This window comes from Malaclemys terrapin, chromosome 3 (assembly GCF_027887155.1).
Source record: "Malaclemys terrapin pileata isolate rMalTer1 chromosome 3, rMalTer1.hap1, whole genome shotgun sequence".
Lineage (NCBI taxonomy): Eukaryota > Metazoa > Chordata > Testudines > Emydidae > Malaclemys > Malaclemys terrapin.
In genome coordinates, this window is record NC_071507.1 from 23,199,420 (window position 1) to 23,213,597 (window position 14,178).

The window sequence follows — 14,178 nt, forward strand, 5'->3', positions numbered from 1 at the left end:
CTGCTGGGGCTCTGCTTCAATATTTCCTCAGTGAGTTAGTGGCAGAATGGGAACAAAACACCAGAACCATGACACTAGTAGATTAGCTCTGTGCATTGGCCAGAGTGCAGGTGTCCCCATATTTGTTGGGCAGGAGGAAAGGCTGGTTTTGTTGTTAAAGCACTAGACTGTGAGTGAAGAGATCTAGGTTCAATTCCTGGCTTTGCAATAGCCCTCCTGAGTGACCTTGAAAAAAATCACTTAATCTCTGTCCTAATCCTAAAACTGTGCCTCAGTTCTCCATCAGAAAAATGGGAATACTACTACTCCCCTCCCCCCCACCCGCACACACACACTTGCTCTTTGATTGTTTTGTCCATTTAGATTGTAATTTCTTGGAGACAAGGACTTCCTCTTCGTTGGTACAGTGCCTAGCACAATCGAGCCTCAAGGAGCTACTGTAATATAACAAATCAAAAAACGTAAGGAGCTATCCTATCCCTATCTTTGGTGCCCTACGCAGGCGCCAGGAACAACTGCATTTCTACTCTCCCAAGTGCACCTACTGGCCTGCGTGTTGCTGGTACCAAAAAGGTAGCGAGGGCTTAGCAAGAGCCTGTCTAGCCCAGCCAGCAGAGCTCGACTGCCGGGGGGAGACGGGAATGCATTGCTAGTTTGCTACGCTCTGCTGAGGGGGGAAAGCCCTGGCTCTGCAGTGCAGTCAGCGTGCGCCCCCGGCCATGCACTGCTGCTGAACCGCTGACTGAACTGGACAATGGCTGAGTTGCACTGCCTGGGCCGGGCTCTCCCTCTCACCTTTCCCAGCTCTGATCAGCTCACCGGAGCCCACTGCAGCTGAGGCGCGCCGAAGGCCCATGGAGGGACCTGAGAGCATTGGCTCCGCAGGAGGGAGCGCAGGGGCACGGACAGGCGAAAGCTCTGAACGCCTTGCCTGGGTCTCACCCGTGGGGCGAGGGTCCGCCTTAAAGCCCAACACACTGCCTTGCATCAGGTCTCAGCTCAGCCCTACAGCGCGAGCCCGGGCAGCAGCGGCCTCGCGCAAACCTATAACCCGCCCCCGAACACAGCCACGCCCTCCCACCGCCCCTACTGCCCTCAAGCGCCGTACGCGCCAGTTTGCCCAGCCAGAGCCCGCCGGCTCCTCGCGGCAGAAACTGGGCGCATGCGCGTAACCCGTGAAGAGGCGGGTTTTGGTGTGGCGCGTGGGATTCGATTCGACCGGAGAACTGCGCCGTCAGCCCGCGCGCGCGGCGGGAGATGGCTGGCTCCGGGGCGCTGCTGCGCCAGTGCCCGCTGCTCCTGCCTCAGAACCGCGAGGGGACCGTCTACGAGGGGTTTGTCACCGTGCAGGTACCGGCAGCACCGCCCTAAGGGCGTGTCGTCCCCCTAGCGAGAGGGGGGAGGCTTGTGAGGGAGTCTCCCCCTCCCCCAATGAGCGGGGCGGGGTCAGTGTCGGAGCGGGGGTCCGTGCCCTACAGTAGACATCATTACAAAATCTGGTCACTTTTGCTTCCTCTGCAGGTCTCTTACTTGACATGAATAAACACTGACATGTGATACTGAGTACATACAACATACTGTAACTGCACAAAGAAAAGGAACTCGTGTCCCTTACCTTCCTCCCACCTCCTCTCCTTACTGCCCCCAATATCTTTTCTATCTGAATAGCCTAAGTAGGTGTTTATATTTCTTTAATATGTGAAATCTTTAGCCAGAAATGTGACTTCCAAATTGACCATGTCCCTTTTAAAGTTAGTTACTTCTTGCTACCTTTCTGTACTTTAATGAAACAGTGTATCATAGTTATTTGATCTTTGAAAAGGTCAGAATTACCTTTGCTTCTTTCTTGGGGGAAAAAAGGACTTTTAAGTTAGGGTTACCATATTTCCACAATCAAAAAAGAGGACACTGGGGGGAGGAGCCCTACTCTAGCCCCGCCCCTGCCCTGCTCCCATCCACTCCCTCCCATTTCCCATTCCCTGACTGCCCCCTCAGAACCCCCAACCCCTCTTGCTCCTGGGACCCCTGACTGCCCCCTCCTGGGACCCCTGCCACTAACTGCCCCCTAGGACTCCACCCCCTATCTAAGCCGCCCTGCTTCTTGTCCCCTGACTGCCCTCTCCTGAGAACCCCCCCACCCTAACTGCCCCTCTAGGACCCTACCTGTCCCCTGAGTACCCCGACCCTGATCCACACCTCCACCCCATATTCACCCCCCCACCTCAGACAGACCCCCGGGACTCCCCTGCCAACTGCTCCCTGACAGGACCCCTAGAACTCCCAACCCATCCAACTTCCTCTGCTCCCTGCCTGCCTCGACCCCTCTCCACACCCCCGCCCCATATCCACACGCCCTCCCCCAGACAGACCTCCGGGACTCCCACGCCCTATCCAACCACTCCCCACCCCCTGACAGGACCCCCGGAACACTTGACCCATCATAGAATCATAGAATATCAGAGTTGGAAGGGACCTCAAGAGGTCATCTAGTCCAACCCCCTGCTCAAAGCAGGACCAATTCCCAGCTAAATCATCCCAGCCAGGGCTTTGTCAAGCCGGACCTTAAAAACCTCCAAGGAAGGAGACTCCACCACCTCCCTAGGTAACGCATTCCAGTGTTTCACCATCCTCCTAGTGAAATAGTTTTTCCTGATATCCAACCTGGACCTCCCCCACCGCAACTTGAGACCATTGCTCCTTGTTCTGTCATCTGCCACCACTGAGAACAGCCGAGCTCCATCCTCTTTGGAACCCCCCTTCAGGTAGTTGAAGGCTGCTATCAAATCCCCCCTCATTCTTCTCTTCTGGAGACTAAACAATCCCAGTTCTCTCAGCCTCTCCTCATAAGTCATGTGCTCCAGACCCCTAATCATTTTTGTTGCCCTCCGCTGGACTCTTTCCAATTTTTCCACATCCTTCTTGTAGTGTGGGGCCCAAAACTGGACACAGTATTCCAGATGAGGCCTCACCAATGTCGAATAAAGGGGAACGATCACGTTCCTCGATCTGCTGGCAATGCCCCTACTTATACAGCCCAAAATGCCGTTAGCCTTCTTGGCAACAAGAGCACACTGTTGACTCATATCCAGCTTCTCGTCCACTGTGACCCCTAGGTCCTTTTCAGCAGAACTGCTACCTAGCCATTCGGTCCCTAGTCTGTAGCAGTGCATGGGATTCTTCCGTCCTAAGTGCAGGACTCTGCACTTGTCCTTGTTGAACCTCATCAGGTTTTTTTAGGCCCAATCCTCTAATTTGTCTAGGTCCCTCTGTATCCGATCCCTACCCTCTAGTGTATCTACCACACCTCCTAGTTTAGTGTCATCTGCAAACTTGCTGAGAGTGCAGTCCACACCATCCTCCAGATCATTAATAAAGATATTAAACAAAACCGGCCCCAGGACCGACCCTTGGGGCACTCCACTTGAAACCGGCTGCCAACTAGACATGGAGCCATTGATCACTACCCGTTGAGCCTGACGATCTAGCCAGCTTTCTATCCACCTTACAGTCCATTCATCCAGCCCATACTTCTTTAACTTGGTGGCAAGAATACTGTGGGAGACAGTATCAAAAGCTTTGCTAAAGTCAAGAAATAACACATCCACTGCTTTCCCCTCATCCACAGAGCCAGTTATCTCATCATAGAAGGCAATTAGGTTAGTCAGGCACGACTTCCCCTTCGTGAATCCATGCTGACTGTTCCTGATCACTTTCCTCTCCTCTAAATGTTTCATAATTGATTCCTTGAGGACCTGCTCCATAATTTTTCCAGGGACTGAGGTGAGGCTGACTGGCCTGTAGTTCCTCGGATCCTCCTTCTTCCCTTTTTTAAAGATGGGCACTACATTAGCCTTTTTCCAGTCATCTGGGACCTCCCCCGATCGCCATGAGTTTTCAAAAATAATGGCTAATGGCTCTGCAATCTCACCCGCCAACTCCTTTAGCACCCTCGGATGCAGCGCATCCGGCCCCATGGACTTGTGCACGTCCAGTTTTTCTAAATAGTCCCGAACCACTTCTTTCTCCACAGAGGGCTGGTCACCTTCTCCCCATGCTGTACTGCCCAGTGCAGCAATCTGGGAGCTGACCTTGTGCGTGAAGACAGAGGCAAAAAAATCATTGAGTACATTAGCTTTTTCCACATCCTCGGTCACTAGGTTGCCTCCCTCATTCAGTAAGGGGCCCACACTTTCCTTGATTTTCTTCTTGTTGCTAACATACCTGAAGAAACCCTTCTTGTTACTCTTAACATCTCTTGCTAACTGCAACTCCAAGTGTGATTTGGCCTTCCTGATTTCACTCCTGCACGCCTGAGCAATATTTTTATACTCCTCCCTGGTCATTTGTCCAATCTTCCACTTCTTATAAGCCTCTTTTTTGCGTTTAAGATCAGCAAGGATTTCACTGTTTAGCCAAGCTGGTCGCCTGCCATATTTACTATTCTTTCTACACATCGGGATGGTTTGTTCCTTCAACCTCAATAAGGATTCTTTAAAATACAGCCAGCTCTCCTGGACCCCTTTGCCCTTCATGTTATTCTCCCAGGGGATCCTGCCCATCTGTTCCCTGAGGGAGTCAAAGTCTGCTTTTCTGAAGTCCAGGGTCCATATTCTGCTGCTCTCCTTTCTTCCTTGTGTCAGGATCCTGAACTCGACCATCTCATGGTCACTGCCTCCCAGGTTCCCATCCACTTTTGCTTCCCCTACTAGTTCTTCCCTGTTTGTGAGCAGCAGGTCAAGAAAAGCTTTGCCCCTAGTTGGTTCCTCCAGCACTTGCACCAGGAAATTGTCCCCTACGCTTTCCAAAAATTTCCTGGATTGCCTGTGCACCGCTGTATTGCTCTCCCAGCAGATATCAGGGTGATTATAGTCTCCCATGAGAACCAGGGCCTGCGATCTAGCAACTTCTGCTAGTTGCCAGAAGAAAGCCTCGTCCACCTCATCCCCCTGGTCTGGTGGTCTATAGCAGACTCCAACCACGACATCACCCTTGTTGCTCCCACTTCTCAACTTTATCCAGAGACTCTCAGGTTTTTCTGCAGTATCATACCGGAGCTCTGAGCAGTCATACTCCTCTCTTACATACAACGCAACTCCCCCACCTTTTCTGCCCTGCCTGTCCTTCCTGAACAGTTTATATCCATCCATGACAGTACTCCAGTCATGTGAGTTATCCCACCAAGTCTCTGTTATTCCAATCACATCATAGTTCCCTGACTGTGCCAGGACTTCCAGTTCTCCCTACTTGTTTCCCAGGCTTCTTGCATTTGTGTATAGGCACTTAAGATATCCATCCAACGCTCCCTGTCTGTCCCACCCCCCTCTGCATCCCTGCCTCTCTGAAAGCCCCACCCCCACGAACTCCCGACCCATCCAACCCCCGCCCTTCCCTGTCCCCTGACCAGGGCCGGCTTTAGCAAGATCCCAGGAATCGGGCTGTGCTCCGCCCGGAGCTCCGGCAGGGGTCGCGGGGCTTGGGGCCGGGCCGGAGGTCCTCGGCTGGGGCCGGGCTGGCACGCTCGGCTGGAACTGGGGCTGCCGCCCTGGGGCCCGGGCTGGGCTGGAGCCGCCGGAGCCGGTGCACTCGGCTGGAACCAGGGCTGGTGTCCCGGGGCCCGAAGCTGCTGGGGCCGGGACTGGAGCCACTGGGACTGGGGGTGCTCAGCTGGCACGCTCGGCCGGAACCGGGGCCCCAGGGTCCGAGCTGAGCCAGGCTGGAGCCGCTGGGGCCAGGGCTGGAGCCGCTGGCACTGGGGCCGGGGGTGTTTGGCTGGCGCTGCTCAGTGTGCTCGGCCGGAACCGGGGCCCGAGCCAAGCCGGGCCGGAGCCGCTGGGGCTGGCCAGGGCCAGAGCCGCTTGGCCGGGGCTGGAGGGAGCCGCTCGGCCAAGGCCGGACTGGGCCGTGCCGCCCCTCCCCGGAGCCCTCCTCCTCGTGTGTTCCCCCCCCCCCAGCTTATCTGCTTCTGCCACCTGCCCCTGCTTGTTTTCAGACTCAGGGGGCTGAGTGTTCAGGGGAGGAGAGGAGGGGGAAGTGAGTTGGGGGAGGGGTGGACAGCTGCGGGGCCGGGAGGCGTGCTAAGGCTGCAGGTGATGGGGGGAGAAGGGAAAGGGCTTTGGCTGCCGAGCAGCGCTTGGCTGCCGCTTTTTGCTCTATAAATAGCCGACCGGGGGGAAATCCCGGACATTTTTAGATTTTTAGAAATCCCCCCTGGGTGGTTATTTAAAGAACGAAAAGCCGGACATGTCCGGGGAAATCCGGATGTATGGTAGCCCTAATTTAAGTGTAATAAAATTCAGAGTTGTAATATATGATGAAAGTAAAGGTTATGGGGTACATTTTTTTGTTTCTCTATATTTTGAAACCACTATAAGGCAGTGTCTTTGGGATGTCCATTCCTTGGAGCAAAATTTGTGTATATAATTTAAAAAAAAAAACGTCGGCATGTTTTTTCCCCAAACATTATTTGTATCTTTGCTGATGTTATGGCTGACCTGCTGGTGTCTTAAACAAGCTTCTCTAATTGCTTATCTACCATAGAAACTGCACTGGTTTAACTGAAGGTCTGATGCAACCCTTGATTCAAACCAGTGTGAATTTGTAGATCGGACTTAAGTCTTAATGACAAATTAAGATTTTAAGATGGCCTGTAATTATCCTTTTATAAAACATGAGCTTACATTAGGGTTTTGCAATGAATTCTACAGTAGCAAGGGGAAAGGAGACATTCAGCATGGAAGTATGTGGGTTTTTTGTTTTGTTTTAATCTTGGCTTTGTTCCAGATCTTCAGCGATGTCATTACTATGCAAGTTTTCTAGGTAGTTGCTTTCTTTCAAATGCATATTATTGTTTATAAAGTAGATTTTTTTTATGTTTAAGGTAAAATAAAGCCTGATATTTCAAAGACCGTGTTACTGTGTTTAACCTCACTAGGACTACTTACATGCATAAAACTAAACCTGACAATGTAAGTCTTTATAGGATGAGCTTCTACAGTTTGCAAAACTGTGTATTTACACACACACACACACACACACACACACACACACACACACACACACACACACACACACACACACATATATATATATATATATATTCTTGTGGACACAAAAATGATTCCCTACAAACTGGTTCCATTTTCCCGTGAAGCTGTGTGTTACCTGGGATATCTCAGAGTGCAGCAGCTATTAGTTCATAACTGTGGGGGACCTAAAACAAAAATAAAAGCTAAAATTTTAAAATAGCTTGCATGCTAGATGCCTTTCATTTTGTACTGTTTGGAGTCTTTGGTGTGTAACTAATTGTAGAATTAACTTAAGAGTTGTAGGTTGCTTTTAAAAACAAAAATAAGGTGTCCTGTAAGAATTTTGTAAGAGCTTGCATTTCTCTTAGTGTACCTGTTTTGTTCAACACCTTTATTGCACCCTCAGCAAGTTGGCAGATGACACTAAGCTGTGGGGGAGAGGTAGATACGCTGCAGTGTAGGGATAGGGTCCAGAGTGATCTAGACAAATTGGAGGATTGGGCCAACAGAAATCTTATGAGGTTCAACAAGGATAAATGCAGAGTCCTGCACTTAGGAAGGAAGAATCCCATGCACCGCTACAGGCTGGGGACCGACTGGCTAAGCAGCAGTTCTGCAGAAAAGGACCTGGGGATTACAGTGGACGAGAATCTGGATATGAGTCAGCAGTGTGCCCTGGAGTATTGCGTCCAGTTTTGGTCCCCCCACTACAGAAGGGATGTGGACACATTGGAGAGAGTCCAGCGGAGGGCAATGAAAATGAGGGGGCTGGAGCACATGACTTACGAGGAGAGGCTGAGGGAACTGGGCTTGTTTAGTCTGCAGAAGAGAAGAGTGAGGGGGGATTTGATAGCGGCTTTCAACTACCTGAAGGGGGTTTCCAAAGAGGGTGGAGCTCGGCTGTTCTCAGTAGTGGTAGATGACAGAACAAGATGCAATGGTCTCAAGTTGCAGCGGGGGAGGTCTAGGTTGGATATTAGGAAACACTATTTCACTAGGAGGGTGAACTGAGAAAGTTTCAGAGATCTCTTACCTAAAGATTTTCTTCCTCTATCAATTTTGTTCATCTGAAAGATAACATACTGTACTGTACTGTATGATTAAAGAAACAATGTTTGGAATAATGCAGTCTCTGATGCAGAAAAAAAATCCGCATAAGATAAGTTTATTCCTCCATTTTTCTCATAGCAGCTTCCCTTTATGAGTTGTTTCTGTATTTTCTCTATTTGATACATCTGCAAACTTGCATTTTAACTAAACACTTATTTTCTAGGATAGAGACTTCCATATAAGGATACTGTTACCATCAGATTTTCAGCTTAAAAATGCAAGGTGAGGTAATATTTCATAATAAATACACTTACATTTGTTCTGACTTACAGTGGGGATGTATGAGTTTGTGTACATATATGAATACTAGTGTCACAGAGTAGCTGGCCTCAGGCTTCTTTTGCTCATTGTCTGATAACTATGTGAAAATTCTATCCAAATAATACTGTTTTCATTGAGTTGTAAGTACCTGAAAAAAAGTGTGTTTAAGAATGGTCGCGATTTAATATTCATATTGTAGTGTCCGGGAATCCAAATAGGTTGCATGCCCTTTGTCCTAGGAGTTATACAAATATATCCAAGTAATAGACCGAAAGAGCATACGGTGTAAGATGGAAAGTTTTTTCGACCATGTTGCTTTGATCAATATTGCAGTTAATATTCTTCTCTGAAGATTAGTAAAATAAGAAAATAATTTAACTTTCATGAGTTTACAATGCAATAACTAATTAGCTCTTGTAAGCTATTAATGCTTATTTCTTATATATATACTTTTGTCGTCATCTTCAATATCCCCACTAAAATGTGTGGCAGTTAACTCTGAAATTTTCAGGATTTTTTTTTTTAAATTCTAGTATCTGTTACGAAGCCATATTAACTTGTAAGAATTATGTTGTTGTTTTCAACCTAGAATAGAGACTGGCTTATAGGTAAATATCTACTTATTAATTTTGGCTAGAGAAAGTGACATTTAAAAATATAAGTAACTCATCTTAGTATAAAAAATTCAAAGTTGGAAAATATATTTTTTTTCTTCTTTTTCTGGGAGGTGGGTGAGAGAGAACTTTGTAAATAGTAAGATGGACTTTTGTTTCATATGTTGTTTCCTTGTTTAAAGATCACTTGAATCAAGTTAAAATTATGAAAACTGTATTTCTAGGATACACTGTAGCTGGAGTCTAAAGAAGGTATTGCATGGGTATCACCAGATTGTGAAACAGGTATATTATTCTTATAAAACCATTGTGAGCTTGAAAAATATGAATATTAAATCTGAAAAGCTTTTACTCATCCACACCATTCTAAAAGTATTTAAGAAAAAAATCCATTAACTGTACAGTAAAGATGTATTGTTTTGCAGTGCTTAGGGAATTATAACTTACCCCGAAGAAAGATAAGTGAAGTCTTGTAAATAACTTTTTCATTTTCCTGCAAACTTCAGTCTTTGAAGACTATTAAGATGTACCAATGCTTTATATTAAAGCAGCTGACATCTTATGGGAAACTATTTTTAAGAAGCCCACAACTGAGAACAATTATGCTGTTGTCTTTTTCCTCTTGTTTTTTCTTATGCTCTTTATTACTAATAGTACTTAAATATAAAAGAGAGTTTAAAAGAACTGTCATAATAGGAGGGTTATATAGTTGCTTGTGTAGTCTGAACTTACCCTTATTGGCCCTATCTGGAAGAATAGTGGGCAGTCCACAGAAACTCTGTGGGGCCATCCTGGCTACAGAATTGTGATGGCTACTTCCATTTCCAAGATGGTATTACCCAGTCAGTCATGGTTAAAAAAAAAAAAAAAAAAAAAAAAAAAAAAAAGCTAGTCTACGGCTGTGTCTAAACTACGGACCTTACAGTGGTATAGCTGTACTGCTACAAATGCACCGCTGTAAGGTCTCCCGTGTAGCTGCTCTGTGCCCACTGGAGAGAGCTCTCCTGCCGGCATAATTCAACCAACTTCGACAAGAAGCACTAGCTATGTTGGTGGGAGACGCTCTCCCACTGACATAGGGCTGTCCACAACAGCACTTTTGACAGTGAAACTTTTGTCGATCAAGGCGGCTCCCAGCGCTGGGAGGGCGCTGTTTACACTGGCACTTTACAGCACTGCAACTTGCTGCACTCGGGTGTGAAAAAACACACCCCTGAACGAAAAAGTTGCAGCACTGTTAATTGCCAGTGTAGACAAGCCCGAAGACTACTTGTTCTCATTGGCTGTCAGTTTCAGTTACATTATATGAAAAAAGTACTTAATTTATTCAGAAAAATTTTTGACATTGAAATTGGTTTGTTCTATTTTTTAACTGAAATATAGTTCAAATCTGTTGCATTTCCCCCATTTTACATTATCTTTGATTTATTACAATATCAGAAAATGGATAATGAAACTAAAATTGTTACTAAAACATACTGGATGGAGGAAATTAATTGATAACGTTTTCTCCCCAGAGGTTGCAACACTGTTCTGATCTGGTCAGTTTTATGGTGGAGCTTAAAACTATTTTGGTGAGTAATATATCCCAAGGAGATGTTCAAGTGGTCTTAATTTTCACTTTCTCATTACTTGCCTTTTTTTAGAAAGCTATGAATGAATGTTAGCTTTTTAAAGTTTAAAATGAACCTTATTAGAATATTTCAGTTTTAGGGCTATAGACAGCTAGTTGATATTTATTTAGTAATTATGGTATTTGGCATTAGTTCTTATTCATTGGACTACTTAGAGTGTTCCAGAAGTAATAACCCAGCACTTCAGCAAGTGGCCCTGTTATATTAAGCATCATATAGAAGGTACTTCCCTGATTGTGTGTTTACCTCAGGTTTTGGTTTGTATGGATGATACCCATCTCATACCCATGTAAAGGGGTCATTCTCTTGATATTGTCTTCACAGGGGTTTTTCTACATTTAAAAACAAACAACTAAAAAACCCCATCATACTGGAGTAATGTGTTCTGTGTATTGTGATTTGGGAACACAATTCAAAATATAGTTCCATCCTGTCTGAGGTCTGAACCATGATTAACTAAATTTTAAACAAGTCTACTGACTGACTGTGTTATGGGGTTTTTTACAGTGTAGAGTCAACCTTTGGGAGAGGTTTTTTTTTTTGTGTGTGTGTGTATTTGTTTTATTCATAATTTGCGTTGTCTTGGGATACCAAAAGTATTTCTAATTAAGGTGATTTAACAAAATTGCTGACCTCATTTCAAAACATCCACTGATCCATTTCTCATTCAATGGCAATATCAAAATGTTAAAAGGAACATAAAAACAAACATGCACACAATTGTACAGTTTTCATAAAGGTCTATTGGCAGATATCTACGCTACACTATTTTTTCTCCCCCCAGAATCTTCCTATTGTTGCTGCTACTAAGGCCTTGTCTATGCTACACAGTTTTGTCTGCAAAAGGCAGCTTTTGCTGACAAAACAGTGGAGGTGTACACACTACAATACGCCTCCCACTGGCAAGACTCTCTTACTTTGCCGACAAAATAAAACCACCTTGATGAGAGGCATAGAGCTTTTTGCGGCAAAGTTAGATCAGCAAAGCGTCAGTGTGGACGCTGCATTTGTTAGGTTGCCATAACTGGCCTCCAAGAGATATCACACCGTGACTGCTCTGCTCACTGTTTTGAACTCTGCTGCCCTACATCCAGCTACACAGGCATGTGCCCCTCCCCTTTCAAAGCCTCAGGAAGTTTTGAAATTCCTCAGCATGAAGAGCTCACATAACTACTGCCCAACTGAGCATGCCCGCTCCGGCAACAAACACACTCCTGCCTGGACTACAGGGGAGGGGGTAGATCTCCTTTGTCTGTGGGGAGAGGAGGCTGTGATGGGAGAACTTGGATGGGAATCATGGTATCAGAACACTAACCAGAAACCCGCTCTCCCCAGCATTAGGATCACAGCAGCAGGCAGGCAGGCCGGGCTGCTGCTGGTGGGTGGGGAGGAGAGAGATTGCTGTGCTGTGCAGAGTCGGGGAGCGAGGTGGGGGCTGATGTCAGGGTGTCCCCTCCCCCTTGCCAGTATACTATTCTTTGCTGAGCTGGGGTGGGGAGACCAGGGGATACCAGCTCTCTGTGCACCAGCTTTTGCCTCAGGATTCATTGCTTCTGGCTGGTATCTGAACTTAGAGGCAGCATGCTGAACCATGCACAGTCCCCCCCAACACACATACTTCCCATACACCAGGGATCCCCAAACTTTTCAGCGTCTTTACTTCTGTCCATGCCCCCTGGCCAGAGCTAGGAGTGGGGCTGCAGCTCCCGGGGCGGGGAGAAGGAGGACACAGGGACAGGAGTACAGGGGCTGCAGCTGGGGCGGGTCTGGGGCCGGGAGTGGGGCTGTGGCTGAGAGTGGGGCCACACCCGGGGCCGAAGCTGGGGATAGGCCCGGGAGCCAGGGCCGTGGCTGGGGGCGGGGCTGGTGCAGAGCTAGGAGCGGAGAGGGACTGGCTGGCACTCCCTTCCCTACCCCCCCGGGGGGGCTGGCCCAGGCCTGGCCGTGTCTTCCAATGTTCCTCCACGCCTCACACTTTGGGGACCTCTGCCCTATACACATTCTGTCTCTGACTCTCTCTCACACTCACACTTCTGTCTTCCCAGCACACTTCTGTGGGTGTCTTGTTTTAGTGTTCAGCAATGTCAGTTTGGTCTTATTACCGAGTGCTACTTTAAAAAGTGATTCAGGCATACACAGCAGTCATTGCAAGGTTCATAGCACGGTGCAAACAAACAATGCCAGGTTCAGCATACTATAGCAACACACATTTCTGTGGCTCAATATTAATATGCTCCTTCAAGGCATTCCCCAGCCAAATAGTCCCCATGCCCCATTGGGATCCTCTTATAGCCTTGTGTTCATAATGCATAGCACCATACTAAAGAGCAGTGCAGGATCCATGCTTTCTGACAGATGGCTAGGTTGCAGGTTACCATGGCAGCTGAAAAGCTGCTGGCAATGTAGTAGGATGCCCATGGAATGATGGGATTGAGACCCTGTACCTGCCCCTGTGAGGCATTGCAAACCCTTCCCAAAGCACCCGGCAGTCAGTTGCACAGTGGGATAGCTACCCACAGTGCACTGCTTTCTCTGTCAGTGCAAGAGCTGCTATTGTGGATGCGCTCCCCCGACACAAGGAGATAGTGTGGACATCCAACAGTGGTTTAATTACAGGGGTGGCTGTATGTCAGCATAACTTGCATTGGCAAAACTCTTTTTAGTGTAGACAAAGCCTAATGCTACTAATCCATTGATGGTAGCAGCAGTGGAAATATTACCTTAGATGTGGTTCAAGCAATTTAACAACAGTGTTGTGGCTGATCAGATGACATGGAGGTTTAAAGATGCTGGTGACTGCTGGCACCTTGTTTACACCAGTACTTCCACTGGTGATGCTACACTAGTGGTAGCAAGGATGGGAAATTAAGGAAATAAGTCTAGTGTAGAGAAAGTTTTGTTCTTTGCCATGGCTAGAACACAATTCCTTATCATGGTTATAAACCTATTTGGTCAAATAGGCAGGACACTCTTGTATTTAAGCATATTACTTAAACATAGGTAACAATTATAGTGCACACAAGGCCTTAGCAGACATATAATCAGAATTGTTTGATAAATGCAAAATTAAACTCCAGAGTGTACATTGGGTTGTCTGTATCTCTCGAATGAAAACAAATACTCTACAAACTTGTTAAATTTGGTAATAAAGAACCAAATGTCAATAGACAAATGGCTCAACTCTTTGTCTATACTGTAAGGTAAGTGGACAGTTGTTATACATCTTTGTCAGAAGAAGACTGAGAAGAAATATAGCAGAATGTCAAACAAATGGTTCATCTGACTTTTCTGAAAGAATAGTAAACAGATTTTACTGGATAGTGTATACATAAAGCAGATATAGTTGCTAGAGTAAAGATTCTGCGACCATATTACCAAAATTGGAGCAATATACAAAAGTCATTTCACAATTCTGAATAAAAGTATCTGCCCCTCACCAGGCATTAATATACTGGAATTAGCAGATCAGATAAATTAACTCCAAGAAATAGAAACTGTACTATGTCTGCAAGCAAAACATTTTTTTATTCAAAA

The 14,178-nt window shown here is 46.6% G+C and overlaps 1 protein-coding gene across 2 annotated transcripts in view; it reads left to right on the forward strand.

The window, feature by feature from the left end:
* Nucleotides 1–1,164: 1,164 nt before the first annotated feature.
* FANCL (FA complementation group L) overlaps nucleotides 1,165–14,178 on the forward strand; it is a 125,102-nt gene continuing 112,088 nt past the window's right edge. Inside the window, exons 1-4 of one of the 2 annotated variants that reach the window (XM_054022437.1) lie at nucleotides 1,165–1,350; nucleotides 8,299–8,357; nucleotides 9,235–9,295; nucleotides 10,528–10,584. In XM_054022437.1, the coding sequence (XP_053878412.1) occupies nucleotides 1,258–1,350; nucleotides 8,299–8,357; nucleotides 9,235–9,295; nucleotides 10,528–10,584 (270 nt within the window). In that variant the 5' untranslated portion in view covers nucleotides 1,165–1,257. The remainder of the gene's footprint in view (nucleotides 1,351–8,298; nucleotides 8,358–9,234; nucleotides 9,296–10,527; nucleotides 10,585–14,178) is intronic. The other variant, XM_054022438.1, reaches the window with a different exon arrangement.